General features: G+C 41.6%; 1 protein-coding gene across 10 annotated transcripts in view; it reads left to right on the top strand.

Annotated features, from left to right (window-relative positions):
- The window catches only part of DOCK10 (dedicator of cytokinesis 10), a 277,597-nt gene that overhangs the window by 86,923 nt on the left and 171,937 nt on the right, over positions 1-18,737 (top strand). For 2 of the 10 annotated variants that reach the window (XM_053597598.1, XM_053597596.1), the window contains exon 1: positions 13,453-13,670. The exons of the other annotated variants lie outside the window; for them this stretch is intronic. In XM_053597598.1, the coding sequence (XP_053453573.1) occupies positions 13,566-13,670 (105 nt within the window). In that variant the 5' untranslated portion in view covers positions 13,453-13,565. Of the gene's footprint in view, positions 1-13,452; positions 13,671-18,737 lie in introns of those variants that run through there. 10 annotated transcript variants of the gene reach the window in all.

Raw genomic sequence — 18,737 nt, 5'->3', positions numbered from 1 at the left:
GAGAATCGCGTAAGCCCAAGAGTTAGAGGTTGCTGTGAGCCGTGTGACGCCACGGCACTCTACCCGAGGGTGGTACAGTGAGACTCTGTCTCTACAGAAAAAAAAAACAAAAAACATTCAGTGGGGAAAAGATTCCCTATTTAACAAATGGTGCTGGGTAAACTGGCTGGCAACCTGTAAAAGATTGAAACTGTACCCACACCTTTCATCATTAACTAAGATAGACTCTCACTGGATAAAGATTTAAACTTAAGACATGAAACTATAAAAATACTTGAAGAAAGTGCAGGGAAAACTCTTGAAGGAATCGGCCTGGGTGAATGTTTTATGAGGAGGATTCCCCAGGCAATTGAAGCAGTATCAAAAATACACTACTGGGACCTGATCAAACTAAAAAGCTTCTGCACAGCCAAGAACATAATGAGTAAAGCAAGCAGACAGCCCTCAGAATGGGAGAAAATATTTGCAGGTTATACCTCCGATAAAGGTCTAATAACCAGAATCCACAGAGAACTCAAATGTATTAACAAGAAAAGAACACGTGACCCCATCTCAGGGTGGGCAAGGGACTTGAAGAGAAACTTCTCTAAAGAAAACCGACGCAAGATCTACAAACACATGAAAAAAAGCTCATCATCCTTAATCATAAGAGAAATGCAAATCAAAACTACTCTGAGATATCACCTAACCCCAGTAAGAGTAGCCCACATAACAAAATCCCAAAACCAGAAATGTTGGAGTGGATGTGGAGGAAAGGGCACACTTCTACACTGCTGGTGGGAATGCCCACTAATACGTTCCTTCTGGAAGGATGTTTGGAGAACACTTAGAGACCTAAAAATAGACCTGCCATTCGATCCTATAATTCCTTTACTAGGTTTATACCCAGAAGACCAAAAGTCACAACATAACAAAGACATCTGTACCAGAATGTTTATTGCAGCCCAATTCATAATTGCTAAGTCATGGAAGAAGCCCAAGTGCCCATCAAATGGACTAGCAAATTGTGGTACATGTATAGCATGGAATATTATGCAGCCTTAAAGAAAGATGGAGACTTTACCTCTTTCATGTTTACATGGATGGAGCTGGAACATATTCTTCTTAGCAAAGTATCTCAGGAATGGAAGAAAAAGTATCCAATGTACTCAGCCCTACTATGAAGCTAAATTGTAGCTTTCACATGAAGACTATAACCCAACTATAGCACAAGACTATGGGGAAAGGGTCAAGGAAGGGGAAGAGAGGGGGGAGGTTTTGGTGGAGGGAGGATAGTGGGTGGGGCCACATCTACAGTGCATCTTAGAATGGGTACAGGCGCTTGCACTAATGTACACAGCTATGATTTAACAATAAAAAAAAGAAAAGAGTAAAGGCTTATTTTCTTGGCCCAGTCATAGGTTCATATGAAAATTGGACAATACAAGTTATTGTATTTAAAAACACAAAAAGCTAGATTTTTAGAGATATAAAAGTCTTTAGGACAAAAGCTCAGAAGGTTTGCTGTTTTGCTCAAGGTCACTCAGCCCATCAGGGAATGAACTGATTCTTGAAGGTAGTCCTCCTGAGGCCACTGAAAGCTATTCTCACTTGCAAACACTCTACCTAAGAGAAAGAAAAGAACAGCTTATCCCTGGCAGTCCTCACTCAGTAATGATGGGCCCTGACAGAGAAGAAATGAACACAAATTTAAGACTTGTTTCTGGAAATATATTTCTTAATGCCAACCAAAGCAAGAGGGATACCAATTTTAAATGCAGCCAATGATCTTTTGATGCAATCTAAGTAACAGATCTCCTTCCCAATCTATGATACCCTTGCAAAAGAGAGCAAAGTCAGATTAAATATCTCCCTGCCAGGGTGCTTTAATACCTTTCACTGGCCGCGGAAAGTTGTGGAAAGGAAGAACGGGAGGGAGGGTCAGAAGAAAGTGCACTGCTCTTTTCTCCCTGCACACAACATCATCTTGGTCATTATAATGTTGGTATTTGCAGTGTGCCAGTCGGAGACCCAGCAAAGTTCAGAGATAAAGACGCGACTGTTGACTGTTCTGGAAATTTACAGTCCTGCTTAGGTTGAAAAGTAACCATGAAAAGAGTTCTTAAAAAAGAAAAAAAGCATATGATATTGGTTAAAACTTGGCTTTCTCAACTTCCTTGGCATTTGAGTCTTTTGGTGGGGGATGAAGGGAGATGACAGAAATAGGATAATTGGAACCTTTTGTAGTTGTGCACAGTGGGGATTTAAAAATGAAATAACCAGAGTTGCCAGACACAAGGAGCACAAAGAGGTCAGTTGTGGAAGGAAGGAGTGTGCGGGGGTCGGGGTGGGGCTCCTGACCTATTATCCATATCCAAACCAAGCGGGTCTGCTGGCCACTCCCTGCGTGTTTGGAAGGTCCTGTCTCTTTCACTGCCACTTTAAAAGCAGCTGGTGCCTTTTTATGCCCCTCCCTTCCTCCTCCTAAAGCTCAGGCATGAAAAACTAGGGCCATCCTGTACCCCCCAAAACACACACTGTAGCATTTCAGCTTAAGACCACCTCCAGGACAGAATTGCCTCAGAGACAAACTCACGGCTAACATCTACTGACCATTTTACTATAGCCCAGGCACTGCACTAAACAATTTGCAAATATTTTCCTATTAAGCCTCACAACAAATAATGAGGGGGCTACTATGGTTACCCACATTTTATAAATGAGGAAACTCAAGTTCAGAGAGGTTTGGTTACTTGCCCAGAGGCACCCAGCAAGTCAAGTGGGAAGGCCAAGAATCAATTGCAAACCCTCTGAGTCCAGCACTGTGGTCTACCCCACAATGGCAAACATCACACTCCCAACTACATCCTTGAAATGTGGATCTCAACTCTAAATTCCATGGGGCTGTGCCTAGGTAACCAGTGCCTCTTCCGAATTGTCATTCCAGGCTATTGAGGATTATAATGACTTTGGATCTTTTCCAGGCAAGTGAAGCGATGGCTGCATTTTAATAGAGACAGCCTAGAATAGAAACAGCCCAGAAACAGAAACCATGGCTCACATAGACACTAATTCAAATACTGGCATTTTGAAGCAAATGGGGAAGTGAGAGAGGGCAGTGAGTTGAAGATGACCCAGCCTGAGGTTCTTCCAAGTAAGTCAACTCAGCTTTAGGGGTGCTAACCTGATTTGATGAGAAACCACCATCATCAGTCAGGCATCCCTAACCCTGAGAGCTGCCATTGAGGAAATACTGCATTAGACCAGGGCGAGGGAATTTGCCCTCCTCCCTCCCCAGAGGCCTTTTGACAGCGCTCACTGCTGGTGTCACAGATGAGCACAGAAGGGGGGTAAGGAGAGTTACTGGCATCTAGGGGGAGTGGTCAGCCAGCAATGCTACTGAACGTCCCGAACGTCTGGCAACACTCGGGACACCTCCACCCCACCACAGCACATGATCTGGGCCAAGGTGTTACAGCAGCAAGTTCGAGAACACCTGATTTAGATAACATCTGAAAGGACATGACAAATGTGAAGAGGAAATGATGTGAAATCAAAGGTGGGTGGGGCAGGTGGACGGGGGAGCCGGGGTGGGCGATCTGCGCAGTGTTGGACATCTGGCTTTACTGCTGGACATGCAGCGTGAGCCCCCAGTTAGTTAATTCCACCTGATTGAGAACGTGTCAGGAAAGGAGAATATTTGACTTTGTAATGAGACCTCAATCCGTTCTGAAGGATAATTAGCACTGGGAGGTGGGGCCCAGAGGTCACTACTGCCTGACTTTCTGCCCAGGGAAATGGTTAAGTGAACCAGTTTTTGAGTCACTGTTTCTCAGGGTGGTCAGCAGAGCATCTTTGATGAAATCTCCTGGACGCTCTGTTTTCCAAAGCCAGATTACTGAGCCCCCATCAGCCCTACCGTGGTCCTGGCCAAGGCCCAGAAATCTGTATTTTTAACAACCTTCTGTGTGATTCTTACACACACTGGAGACCCTCTGCTCTTGGGATTATTCTTATAACAGTGGCTGTCAAAACTCTACTATACTGCCTGCCGCAGCTCAAGTCCTGGCATTTATATGAAGTCCTGCTGGAGCTTGACTTGCACAACGCCCACCTTTGTGTTTGAGTTCTGCAGCCCACACTCTCCATTTCTCCCTTAGTTTCTGCCCTCTTGTCTTTCTATACATCCTATGGGTTTTCCATCTCCCCACCTGGACTGTGTGTAGGCTGTCTGTCCTAATCCTCATTTTATCCCTGACTCCTAGCCCTGAGCAGGCAGAGTCACAGCCTCTCGGAATTTCCTCCCCTCCTCATAAACCAGATGGAACAGGGCTGGGTGCCCTTGTTGGACCTATCCAATTCTTGTTTCTCTCTTTCAGCTGTTCATGTTTACCTGGTGAGATGCAGCAGACAACCAGGAATTAATCTGTCCTTTAATTGGGGACTTTAAGCTCCTGGACATCAAAAGGTCAAGAATTTACTGCAGTATGCACAGCTAAATAAAGGAAATCCAACAAATTAATTCTCTGCAAAACACAAAGAAGCTCTTAAAAAAACCAAGAGGCTACCATTATTCTCCAATTTCCACAGTGAAAGGCATTAAATGCTTAAATTAAAGTATGGTATTAGCCTCGCCTCTTCTTGGTGGAGACCCTAAAAGATGCGAATGCATTACAGCACCATTAAAGGAGGCTTTGTGGGAAGGACCGGGCTGCAGAGATTACACCTAGTCTAACAGTCTGATCCACTAGCAAGACTATTGTTCTGACCATCTGCTTGTCTTTCAAGCTCAGGGTTAAGCATATATACATGACAATTTGTTTCCTCCTTAAAATTGCTTAGGTGAGAATGTTGTAGTAAAAACACTGCCACAAGAATAAAGCACATGCAATGCTCACATTCTATAAATCAACCAGCTTTTCCCCTGGGGCTTCACAGATTTAAAAAACCTTGCTTGGTCTCTCCTGAAAACCCCTGTGCACAACGTGATTTTCAGGGTAATTATGAAACAGTGGGTGACATTCCTGTTGAAAGGAAGGTAATTAGCTGTTGGAATGACTACAGCAGGGCAATTTGAGGTGCTTGTTTTATTTTAAAGGAAATAACTCCTCGCGTAGTTAACTTTGCCAGCCATTGGAAGCTGAAGTGGGATCCAAGCCAGCAAGCCGAGAGAACCCTTGTGTCTCCAGGGGAACGTGCCATCGGGCCACAATCTCTGTATAACAAATGACAGTAGCTTTGATTTAGAGTCCCTCACCATCCTCTGGGGGGCGACATTGTGTCTTCACCTGATCATTTGTGGAAGAAACCTACTTTTGCCTGGAATTCCTTTCGGTTTTCTTTGAAAGCTAGAGGAATAATAATACTATAATGACAATTGTGTTACTTTGGAGTTGATTATTTATTAATGGGAAATGAATCCTGAATTCTTGTTGAAGAATTAGCTGCACGACTTTTTAAAGAGCATTAGCAATCCAGCTCCCTGTATTTGCATGAAACATGAAGTCTAGAAATCCTGCCATCCATGGTATTTTCGTTGTTGTCATTGTCATTGTTGTGCCCTGGTTTCTGAGGACAGGTGCAAAGACGTATGAGTTTTAGAGTATGGTCTCTATAAAAATAAATGCTTTTCTTTAGAAATTTCCCATTTTCAGCAACAGTCCAGACTAAAGCTAGAAATGGTAATAAATACGTGACATCTTGAAGGCAGCTGGATGCCTTGAACAAACATCACCAAAAACTTCAGGATGGGTGATTACCTAAGTATGCAACAAGAAATTGAAAAAAGAATAAATTCTAAAGTCAATGTTGTTTATTTTCTAACCATCACATTATGATACTTTCTGGAAGGATAAACAAGTATCTCTAGACTAGAGTCTTTTCCTGGAGACGGAAGTCTACAAGTGATAGTCCATTGCTGAGAAAGTGTCAGCCCTTCCCTTCTTGCCATTAGATTCTCATTCAGGCTCACTAAACTGTGTAAGAAGTGAGTTTTTCACCTACCCATGCCCCCCACATCAAATCCCAAGTAAGAATTTCACCTTCTGAATCCTGTTGAAATCCGATAATACAAACAAATATCACAATCTGATACATGTCTGAAAAGCTATGAATGGACTGGTAAAAATTATTCTAATCCAAAAAAGATAATTTTTATCTATGCACATTTACACACACAACAAACACAGATCACACACACCATCCAACACAGAAACACCCGTCACCCCCCCACACCCACAGAGCAGTCTGTTCCTCAGCTTGGCTTACCTACATTCTCTCTCACTAGGCAGAGCTCCCTTTATTTTCCATCAAGTTTCTAAATATTTTATACCAAAATCAATGCTATTTGGATCACATGTTAGCTAATGGGGAAAACATGTATTCCACAGGCACTGGCCGCTGGAAGCTTTACATTTTGAAATGTGAGATTTGGAGGTGTTCATTAGAACTCTCCCGGGGAAACCTAATCTCTCAACTGTAACTCATAGCTGTTCAGTTGAGTTGAACTTTCTAGCAGGAAGTAGTAAGTCTGAGTACTGCTAAGATTAGGAGCTCTTCTGCCCGGGCCGGGCTCAGGAGAGACCACAGTGAAGGGGGAAGTAACTACTTTCTGCTCCCTTTAAACGGGGGCACAGTGGGGAGCAGAGCCTGCAGATGCACTGTGGACCAGCTTTGCTTTTCCTGTGAAAGAGAGGCTAACCTCACCTACACCCCCATCCCCAGCAAGGGGAAAATCTATGGGAAATGGAAGATAAAAAATAAAATGAGTTATCTAAGCATTCTATAACAATGAAGTCATCCCAGCGAATGCTGATGTACTCAACATGTAAAAAAACAACTGGAATAAAGATAAGAGGGACTAAAGGGCGGCCAAATAAAGCAGGTAGAAATGAATAAGAAGGGCTTTGCCGGTTGCTTGAGTTAAGACTTGCTGCTTGAAGCATGACATCACGTGCACCTGTCTAAATCTTTTTTTTTTTTTTTTTTTAAAGACAGAGCCTCAATCTATTGCCCTAGGCTAGGGTGACATGGTCTCAGCCTAGCCCCATGGTCTCAGTAACATCAAACACTTGGGTTCAGGTGATCCTTGGGCCTCAGCCTCCTGAGTAGCTGGGACTACAGGTGCCCACCACAATGCCCAGCTCATGCCTTGGTCTGAATCTGAACTGCCAAGTTCCTAGTTGGTCTAAATCCCTAATGGTAATTTTGAGACCACCTTTATGGAATGGATTCTGATGCATTGTCAATGAAAGCCATGTTTCTACTCTCAGGTTTCTTAGATTTCATAATGCTGCTATCATTGCAGATTGGGTAGCCTGCATAGCTGAAGATAATAGTAAGTGAACATTTTAAAACATAACTGAGCATTTTATAAGGAACTTCTCATAGCATATTGCCTTTTTGTTCCTCCAAAATTATTTGTCTTCTTCTACTCCAACTTTATCTGTTGGGTTCTGCTCAACCATTCCATTCCTCTCCTTAATATCAATGCTAGTTTTTTCCAGTAAATGAACTAGAAACTAACTCTTTTCCTCCCTCTCATTTGCTGCAACCTGGATTCCACCCCACCATTCAGTGGAAACAATACTCAAAGGCCGAGTGTCTTCATCATAGACACCTTCTCAATACATCCTTCACGCTAAAATTCTTAAAAGATAAGCATGTGCACACACACAGGTGCACACACGGAGTCCAGAAAAAGACTCTGGTAGACAGTAAAGTATCCACCCATTCAATCAAACTCTGATCTTAGTACTCTTGGGAAGGGAATTCATAGATATAATTAAGGTTACTAATCAGTTGGCCTTAAAATATAAAAATTTTTCTGTATTGAGCTCATGGCACCTATCCAATCACACGAGAACTTAAAAACCAAAGCTTTTCCCTGTGTAGAGCAGAGATGCCAAAGAAGACATATGTTAGAAAGATAAGGCAGGAGAAGTCGGAAAGACTCAAGCTGGGAGAGGGACTCGCCTGGCTCTTTCAGGCTTACAAAGAGACCATGAGCCAGGGAACACAGGTGGCCTCTAGAAGCTAAGAATGACCCCCTGGCTGACAGTCAGCAGAGAAATGGTTGCCTCATTCAGCTCTGCAACTGGAAGCAGAAATTCTGCCCACGACTTTGCATGAGTCTGATGGCGTATTCTCTCCTAGAGCCTCAGACAGGAGCACCACCCTACTGACACTTAGACGTCAGCCTTGCAATTCTCCAGGCAGAGAATCAAGTGAGCCATCTCCCCCTACCCTCCCCCCGCGATTTCTGCACCCCCAGAAACTGTGAAGTCTAAATGGGATGGATTTAAGCTACTGAATGGGTGGTGATTTGTTACAGCAGCAGTTTAAAACTTCACCAGATCTTTTTCTCAAGTTTCTAACATCTTATCCTTCAAATTCCTATTTCATCTTTAAACATTGGTTAAGCTTGCCATCTTAACTAACTTCCAAACATCCAACCTTTTATCCAAAGAAAACTGGAAACATATACTTTCTCTGATTGGACACGGTGGAATCAGACTTTGAATGCATACTGGAATCTTAGCCAGACACATACATATATGTAGTTTTTCCTCAATTCCAGGGATTAACATATATTGTTTCACAACAACCTTATATGCTAATTGCCCCATTCTCCACTTAAGAAACTGCGGAGAGAAGTCAAGTGCCTTGCTAAGGTCCTCCAATGGGCAGCTGAAGGGGAATCAGGTCTGTCTGGATCCAAGACTGCAAGGTCCTCAGTTCTCAGCTTGTCTATCTCTTACACTATTTCTGGAAATTCCCAGCTCCTACATTCATCTCCGCCCAGTACCGCCTCCTGTACCCTCACCTCCCTGGGACGTCTGAGCCCTGGACTGCCCTGGTAACTTCCCCCCTTTCTCTCAGTATTCCCTAAATTGCCTTCCATCTACCATACGTAAAGGAATCAACTGTGTCTTGATTCTCTGTCACTCTCTTCTCCAAAAATTCAATTTACTTTTGAAATTGAGCTCTTCCCATGACTTTCTGCATCACATCTACAAACTTTTTCTGGAGTTCCAGGCACACATATAATAATGAAGCTGGGCGTGGCCCTTTGCTGACCTTCTTGATACAATATTCAACATGGCTAAACCGGCATCGCACATTAAACCACACTGCTTTCCTCAGCCATATTTCCGTCCCCTTGATGGTCAGACTCAGAATCTTGCTAGCATCTTTGAACACCTTCAGGATCAAAGCATGGGCCCAGGGGTTGGACCCCTTGGGTTTAAATCCCAGTTCTCAGACTTACTTGCCATGGGATTTTGGATCAATTGTTTACCTTCCCCAGACCCAGTATCTTCCTCTGTAAAATTGGAGTTGTGATAACAATAATAACAATATTTTACTCACAGAGTTGTTAGATGGTTTAAATAAGGTACTATAAGGATTTATACTAGGTGCTAGCACTTAGTATTTGCTCAATAAAGTTCAGCTATCATTTTCCATTTAATAGACAGATTTGCGTTTTAATCTAAGACCTGTGTTGATGTTTCTGTTGCCTAATTTCCTGCCTTGCACCATTATATTTAAATCCTATGTTAATGAAAATTGTATCATATTTTCTGCAATTCAGCCTGTGTGTAGCTACCAAGTGAATCTTCCTAACCCACTATTTTAATCATATATTTCAGAAATCCCTTAGTTGCTTCCCATGACTTTCAGGATACAATGGAAACTTTTATTATATTGGCATTCAAGGCCCTCCATGAACTGGCCCTGGCTTCTGTTTTCAATGATTTCTACCTGTCTTTCTATGTAACTCTTGGCTGTTGGCAAGCTGGATTTCCAATTTTTTCTTAAATATTCTGCCTTTTACTACCTCTTCGCCTTCGTAATAACTAGTCGTTATGCTTACGGGGTACCAGGCAAGGCAGTGTGTTGACATTTTTTAAGACTGAGATTTCATTTATGCTTACAACAACTCTGTGAGGTAACAACTATGCTACCCTGTTTCCCCGAAAATAAGACAGTGTCTTATTTTAAGGTGTGCTCCCAAAGATGTGCTAGGTCTTATTTTCAGGGGACGTCTTATCTTTCCGGTAAGTAGGTCTTATTTTCGGAGGATGTATTATTTTCGGAGAAACAGGGTATCCCTGCTTTATAGAGGAGAAACTGAGGCTTGGAAAGGGGGAGTGATAGAACCAAGGACACAAATTAAGACATAGTGGACCGAGAGGCTCCTGTGGCTCAAAGGGGTAGGGCGCTGGCCCCATATGCCGGAGGTGGCGGGTTCAAACCCAGCCCCGGCCAAAAACTGCAGAAAAAAAAAAAAAAAAAAGCCGTAGTGGACCTAGGATTTGAATCCCTCCTGATTCCATATCTTGTGACTTTAACCATTCCATCTCAATGCCTTGTCTCTGCTACCTTTTCTTCCTAGAGCATCCCTCTCCTCGTATCCTATCCTCATCTGTTTGATTCCCACCTATTGTTCAAAGGCTACCTTAGGTCTGGCTTTTCTATGAGGCTTTCTCAGACTCCTTCAAAGTTCCATGAACGCATCTATCAGATACAGCCTTCTTAAAACTAGCAAAGGTGTTATGTTTTTCTCCCAAAGCCCAGCAGTGCCTTGAGTACAATACTTAATACATTGGGATGGTTTATTGGCATCAGATTTCTGTTCTAATGAACAGTAGCTCCTCGTGATGAAGTCAGCATTCCACTTTATGGCTGGTTTTTGCCTATTATCTTCAATAGAGTTTTTCGTTGCCAGCACATTTCTGAACCTAAGTAGAAAAGTCTGTGTTGGAATGGTGTAGGGCAGACATCCTCAAACTATTTAAACAGGGGGCCAATTCACTGTCCCTCAGACCATTGGAGGGCTGGACTATAGTTAAAAAAAAAAAAAAACTATAAGGGCGGCACCTGTGGCTCAAGGAGTAGGGCGCCAGTCCCATATGCCGGAGGTGGCGGGTTCAAACCCAGCCCGGCCAAAAAAAAAAAAATATGAACAAATACCTATGCACACTGCACATATCTTATTTTGAAGTAAAAAACAAAATGGGAACAAATATAATTCACACCGCTTCATGTGGCCCGCGGGCCGCAGTTTGAGGATGCCTGGTGTAGGGCATCTCACAGAATGCTGGAGAAACAGACGTGGTCTAGAAACAGGGAAGGCAAAGCCCAGTGGAGTGCCCACTAGTGCCATCCCTGGGACACTCGGGTTTTACCTCCCTGGCAGTCCACAGGAGCTCTTCTACCTAACACCCCAGGGTGCTGCCTGGTGGGGCCTCCTTTTACCAGTATTTCAGGGAATTATGATCAACCGCTGAGCAAATGGGGAAATGAGTCATTCTCAGATTGCAGAAGTTGAGGAGTGGAGTATGGGGGGGATGACTCTGGGATAAAGAACTGTGGCGCCTAAAGAGGAATAGAGGAAAAGACAGATGCAAATATTAGAAAGAGAGGAAGTCACTGAAGAGGTTTTCAAGACCTTCAATTCTTCATTATCAGGCAAGTGATTATCTTTTAAAACCATGAGCCTCGGTGGTAAGGTCCAAGGTGGCCATCAGGTGTGTATGACCCCTGTCTACACACCACATTCTCACAGTGCTCGCACTCTGCTGATGAGTGGAGCCATAGCCTTGATTAGATTGTCAAATGAGTTCATGATCCCAAAACGATTGTAAAATAGTCTGACTCCAGGAAATCAGGTGACCGAAAGGCAGACTCTCATAGCCTCACGTGGGGAAAAAAATGATATCCACAGGCACACAGGCTGCATGTGGATTTTGTGAGAATTTTTGCTTATCTGTGTTGGCAGATATCATAAAAATTATTGTATAGACCTTTTTTTTCTTTTTCTTTTTTTCTCATCAATTCTTTTTTTTTTTTTTTTTATTTGGCCGGGGCTGGGTTTGAACCCACCACCTCCGGCATATGGGACCAGCGCCCTACTCCTTGAGCCACAGGGGCTGCCCTCTCATCAATTCTTGTTGGTATTTGTGTATTGAACGTGTAGCCCAGGACGACTCTTCTTCTTCCAATGTGGCACAGACAAGCCAAAAGTTTGGATACTCCTGATGGAGTATAATCTCTGTTTAAGATTTTAAGGTACATGGTGGAATTTCTAAATATCTAATGCCCATTGATTGAAAGGATTTCTGTTCTATGGGCCTAATTTGGCCAATTACATAATAATGATGTAGTTTACCTCCCCAGTTGTCATTTTTATAGCATCTTGCTATTTTTTCTGAAGGTTTTAAAGTCTTCTTGGTCTCCATGCATGGATAAGAAATAATCAATCAGAATCTTCTATTACTCATCAGGCACAACTCACTTTGTGACAAAATAGAGATGTGATTGGCTTCAGCCTCTTCAGCCTCTGGTCTATGTGCGTGCCTCAGCTAAATATAATTATTATTGGGGGGAAAAAGAAGCGACCTAGTGACCTGGCCCCCCAAAATTTCTCATCTCACATAATGGAACAAAACTACATGTATTCCATGGACCCCCATTTCTATATTTATTTACAAATTATATGGCTCTTATCAATAGCTAATATTTCAAACCATATATATACGTATACATAGACACACACACGGGACAAGCGTCATTGTTCAGCATAATAAAGTAAGTTTGTCATACTCTTTCCTTTGTTTAATTTAAATTATACACTGAGACACTTTTGGGTGCCAGGCCTTGTTCTACTCACTGAGAACAGTGAATGAAGCAAAATCCGCACTCTTGTGGAATACAGGGGCTGAGAAGGGAAGGCAGGCCATAAGTGAAATGAATAAGCCAGCCACACAGACTTGTTACTACAAGTGAACGCTTTGAAGCAAGATAAATCAGGAAAGAGCATCCAGGTGGGTTTCAGGAGAGAGCTGGACTCTTAAAAAGCCTTAGAGAAAGTACATGGAGACCTAAAAATGAGAGAATCATCTATTCAGTTCTTTGTGACCACCTGGATATACAGACTCCAAGTGTCGATGTCTGTGTGTATGATATTAAATAATAGTAAGCGTAATTTATTTGGATAATCAGTGTAAACAGAATTTGAATATCTTCTTATTGTACCCTAAGTGATTATCTCGGGCACCCCCCTTGGAAGACCACTAATTTAGTCTGCACTTGATATGAACAACTGCTTTAAATAAAACTCTCAGCCTTCGGCTTTATTATTACTGATTTACCTTTGGGATCTAGCCCAAAGCAGAAGGTTGAATAACTATTTTAGTGACAGACATGAAGCCCTCTAGTAAATGAACTCTGCTTCAGTCTTAATTTCCTTCCATGGGTGATTTTTTAGCACATGGTTTACTTAGTTGTGAGCAATTCTCTTAAACATCCAAAGTTATTCTGTGTTTCTTTCTTGCTTTAGAGCAGGTGATTTGGGAGAATGTAAGGGCAGAAGCAGTGTCTGAACAGCTGGTAGGTAGCTGCTCACAGGAAGCGGTAACTTGTCAGTTTCCTTTCCTCTCTGTGGAGTTAGGTTGATATAGCACAGCCATTTCCCTTTTTCATCTCAGAGGAAAGATTTGTTCAGCCTGGTGAAGCTTCAGAAGAGAAACGTTTAAGAAAATTGATGCTTCAAAATATTTTGTGACTCTACTTGCTGCAGTACCATGAGCTTTCGAGGAAAAGTTTTCAAACGGGAACCCAGTGAATTCTGGAAGAAGAGAAGAACAGCCAGGAGAGTAAATCGAGAAGAAATCCCCAGATTTAGTTCTGTAGGTATCTGAATGTTGCTGTTTATGTTTCCAACTTTTCTTGAATACTTTCTTTTAAGAAGCCTTAGTTCTAGAGTGGTATCCTCAAAGAGCTACGGGGTAAGGTCTTCATGGAACACAAGGTTCCATTTGGCTCATAAATATCCTCTTTTACTTATTATTTTTGAAAGCACAATGATTTCACTCTCTGAGTAAATCTTTTAAAGTATATTGATAGAGGATTTAAACAGTTAAAACATGGGAATATTTGGAAGCCACTTACTGCTGTCTTACTATTGTAGTACACGTCGTAAGCTCTGGAGCAGTTAGTCTCTTAATTAAAGAAAGGCGTATCATTGCCCCAGTTAAGACCCCCATGGATACCTCGTTGAGGTTGTATTTCAAGTACATATATATGTGTATATATACATATAATATTACTGCTCTGTTTCATCATGCGCCACTAACTATTCATCTTTCTAAAAATTTTTAGAAAGTACTATTCAAAATGGGAAAGAAAAAGCAACTAAGTATTCGATTAAATACTTTCAATTGGTAGAGCCAAGAAAGACTGTCAAAACGGACACATTGTAAAGGTTAAAAAAGATGGGGTTTTGTTTCACTGTTAAAAATATTTCAACCTTGTTATTGTCTGCAAACAAAATGAGAGCTGTGGAAACATGTACTTCTTAGAGAAAACTGCATTTCAATCTGTAAGAAATCCTGACAGATGAACATCAGAGCTGGTTGCCCAAGCCCGTCAGAGGCCCCCCTGTGAGTGGGAGGCCTGCTTTGTGTGATGAAAGGCACAGCAACATCGGTGGGCAGCTTCACGGGTGTGTGTGTGTGTGTGTGTGTGTGTGTGTCTATCAAGTTTTGTTTGCTTTCTTTGGGGCAGGGTTTCTAAGCTTCAGCTCTATCACTGGTTTCAGTCTTCTTTTCCGCAGAGGACTCTCCTCATGCACTGAAGGGTGGTAGCAAATTCCTGTCCTCTATGTACCACATTCAATCCTTACCCAGTTGCGGCAATCGAAACCACCTGCAAAGATTGCCCAATGTCCCCTGGGACAGGGAGAGTGATCCTCTGATTGAGAGCATTGTCCTAGGGATAAAGAAAATCTATTGGTTCTTATAAGCATCTTTAATCTTGAAACACAAGCAGCGTTGAATATATATATATACAATTTATGAATATTTATGCATATGAAAAATAAAATTAATAAATACTCAGTCCTTGACAGACCAAAGCCAAATACAAGTATACTGCCTCTCAATTAATACTTAACAATTATTTGGTGTTAAGTTAACGTGAATGGAATTTATTAGCAGTCTGGCTCATAGGGTTGGTGTTGCTGGTTCAGTTTCTGTCTCGGGGGTGTGCATATCCGCATTGCTGAGCCCACATAATGGGGCCCCTCAATCTTGTTCCCATGGTTTGTAACCTGGATCTTTTCACTCAGTCTTTCATAACTGGAAAATGCAGAGACCTTGGCCTAACATATTCCTCCTCACTAGCCAGTAGTAGGAGCTCCCTATGTCCTCCCTTCTGGCCTGCTAAGGACCTTGTCTGTTATTTACTATCAGTCTGTTAAAAGAGGATAACTGTGGCAAAAATGTGTTTGGCTTGAGATTATGTTAACCTTTCAACGATCCCCCCAAACATAATTTGCTTACTTCTTTCTCTCCATGGAATTAAGAAGTGCCATGGTTATGCTACCCTGAGATTTACTTCTTTTGTCCAATAAAAGAGACAACACGAGGAGGAGAAGTTGTCTATCTTATGCAGACCACACACACAGTCTTGGCAAGAAGACAGTCCCTGGTGTCTCACCATACAATGAAGCCAATCACTCTGTGAATGATCTTAATTGAATTTGAATGTATTGCTACTGAGTACTATGGGAAGAGAAGACAGAAAGGACGTGGTGTTTTCCCACAGCATTCAGTAGCGATGTGTCCAAATTTAATTAAGAGCATTCATCCAGTGATTGGCATTCTTCATGGGAAGGCACTGGGGACCTGCCTGCAACAGTTGCCTGCTTTTGGTCTGCCTGAGATAGGCATATCTGCTCTCACAGGGGGTCTCTTCTGTTGAGTACAGAATTGTTTAATTCCTCCTTAAGAAATACCTTGGGATGTGAATTTCATTTTGGAATTCAAGAAAGTGAAAAGAAAAATCAGAGTACTACGATTTGAGACAGATGTCTTGGGGAAGCAAGTGCCTTTCTATCTGACTCTCTGACTTAGCATGTGTGAGACCTTGGAGCAGACCTCTGTGCCTCAATTTTGTCTTCTGAACAATATTCATCATAATACCTGTCCTGTCTTAAGATTGTTTATTAGAATTAATTTTGACAATGTGCATTTTGAGCATGGTTTGAACACTGTAAAAAGTTTAGAGTCACAGTGTTTTGTAGTGTTATTAAAACTGAGTCAACTATTTCCATTTCCAAGAGCCAGGGGAAAGAGACCGTGAGACGGGGTTTATGGGGACTGCAGCAATTGAAGCCACTGGTCTGTAGGAAACACTTTCCTCCTGGAATCTTTTTCATTGTTTTTTGTTTCTTTGTTTGTTTGTTTTTGTCTTTTTGGCAACAGAACTATTCAGTGGACAGGCTTCTGAATTGCATCAAGCTGGGTGAGGGATGGACCTAGATGTCTCTTTTTAACCCACCACAGTCAACTTGAACTTTCCGTAGCAGACGAGGCCTAAAGTTAAGGAGACAAAACAATAATTTCTTTTGAACTTTTGGAAGTTCTCATATATTGTGGTGAAAGGACAAGAAAAGATTGTTGGAGATTGGGGCGGTGCCTGTGGCTCAAAGGGTAGGGTGCCAACCCCATATGCCGGAGGTTGAGGGTTCAAACCCAGCCCTGGCCAAAAAAAAAAAAAAAAGATTGTTGGAGATAATGATCACAGATCATCTGTTTTTATAATAGTCATGTGGATTTTAAACTCAACAAGTCATTTTGTGTTCTGAGGCATATTTGGAGATGAATTAATCTCATAGTAATCTAGGATGCTTATCCAGAATTGTGTGACTTCCTGAGAATTACTTAACCTAAGCTTTATAGCTTCCTGACCCAGATTCACAATTTTGTGTATTCTGTTTTATTCAAATTCTATTTGAAGCCATATATTTCACTCTGTTGGATTTTTTTTTGGGGGGGGGGTAAATTGTAATTTTTTTTATACAACTTGGAATGGATTTGAGGCAAATTGTGCCATAAGCAGATTTTCTTTAAGTGGCTAAACAAAGTTTAAAAGCAAGTAACAATAAAAGAAAATGTTTCTGGTACAGGACCAGCAGTACAAAAAAAATAGTGTAGGAGTACCTGGATAATTCACCCGTTTTGCAATAGTGCAAACTTTTAAGTACATATTGTTGACTGTCCATAGTCCATGCAGAGTTACAACTCCACACTTCAACAACAACATGCTGACAGTTCCTAAAAAAAACTACTTTAAAAAAAGGCATAACCCAGATGTTCCCTCATTTGACCAACTCCATCTAAGTTTAGATGTGCAGAAGGGCTTAGATATATCCAAAGTAAGCCACATGCAACATGTTACTTGATCAATTTTCTAAAATAAGGTTTCAGGACAATGACAGTAAGATAAGGATAAGGGGATTTTTTTAATTGTATTGGAAGTTTCCTTTATTATCCCAACTTTCAAATTCATTGCATAAGAGAAATACCTTCATATATTTTAATATACTTATCACAGACAATATACAATGGAGAGAGTGCAATTGTGTTATAAGAAAAGTTCAAGAAAACGAAATTTACTTGTTTTAATTTTTGAAATGTGTGAAGTGTTCCACAGTTGCTGGTTTTCTTTGTAACTGCCTTTCTATTTTTATTTTCTTACTTAAATCGTTCAGTAGGATCTCTGGAAGTCAATAAAAAGATAATTTCTTTCTTAAGTTGTATGTTGTAATTTAGAAAGATTAAAAATATGATAACATTGAATTATTATATCAATGATACACAGTCATAAAAATATGCAAGCCAATTAAAATAAATGTTATATTTTTAAGTTGTTACTGGCTTGTGGATCATTAATCTGCAAGATTTAGAAATATTTGGGAAAGTTTGGATAGCCGTGAACATTCATCCTGTTCTCTTTAAAGTGCCTATTAGCACCTTAATAGGAAAATAAAAATGAAAACTGTAGACATGGGCTCTATCTGAGTGGCTTTAATGTATCTCCTTCATATGTCGCTTTGTTTTGTACTGTTATCAGATTTTGTCCTCTAATCTTCCGAGTTAATGTAAACAGCCCCTCCCTGCTGACCCAGGCTGCATTCCTTACTGTTACTCTTTGTTTCATGCAAACACTCAGAGGATGTTCCCTAGTTAGGCCGTGTGTAAGGAGCCAAGTAGCTAAAAGGAAGAAAGTGTAGAACAGAGTCCCAGGAATCAGAATGATGGTTCAAGGAATGATGGCAGGAGGATGAATCAGGGTTGAAACACAGCAGAAAGGATTAGCATTACATAGGTTGAAGGCAAAGAAAAAGGCACAGGCTGGGGATTTGAACTCAATCCAAGAAATGGAGAAGTGTACATTGAAACTTGATCTGCCTAAGAATCTAAAAATCGGGCAGGGACTGCAGCAAAAGGGAACAGCTAGCCCCGGCGCCTAAGGGCTGCAGGGAGCTGCTTCTAAACCGGACTTGGGAGAGATACTCGGGATGTAACCAAGAATGACCTTACTTTTCTCCAGCCTGACAGTGGAGAGAGGGAGAAACGTTGAATGAGAGAAAGCCAAACTGTCTGAACATGAGCTGGACTATTTGCTAGGGGAGGGGAGTTTCACCATGGACAGGAAGTGAGATCATGACCTCAACATCTCTTTATTTCCTGGATGGTGGTATGAAACTTCTTGATTTTAAAGATTCCCTCCCCTAATGTCAATTTCCCACGTGGAGGCTGACACATGCAGCACATGCACTATTAGTATCATTATGTGGTTCCCAAATCTGCCAACCCCCCCCCCAAATCTCCTACCCTCCCATAAATATTTTCTTGTCCTCTGTTTCTACCATACGCGCAACCTGAGGTCACTGTGACTTCACACCCGCC

The sequence above is a fragment of the Nycticebus coucang genome, chromosome 7, assembly GCF_027406575.1.
Source record: "Nycticebus coucang isolate mNycCou1 chromosome 7, mNycCou1.pri, whole genome shotgun sequence".
NCBI classification, from domain to species: Eukaryota; Metazoa; Chordata; class Mammalia; order Primates; family Lorisidae; genus Nycticebus; species Nycticebus coucang.
Note: the sequence above shows the minus strand (reverse complement) of the source record. Positions and strands in the feature narration are given on the sequence as shown.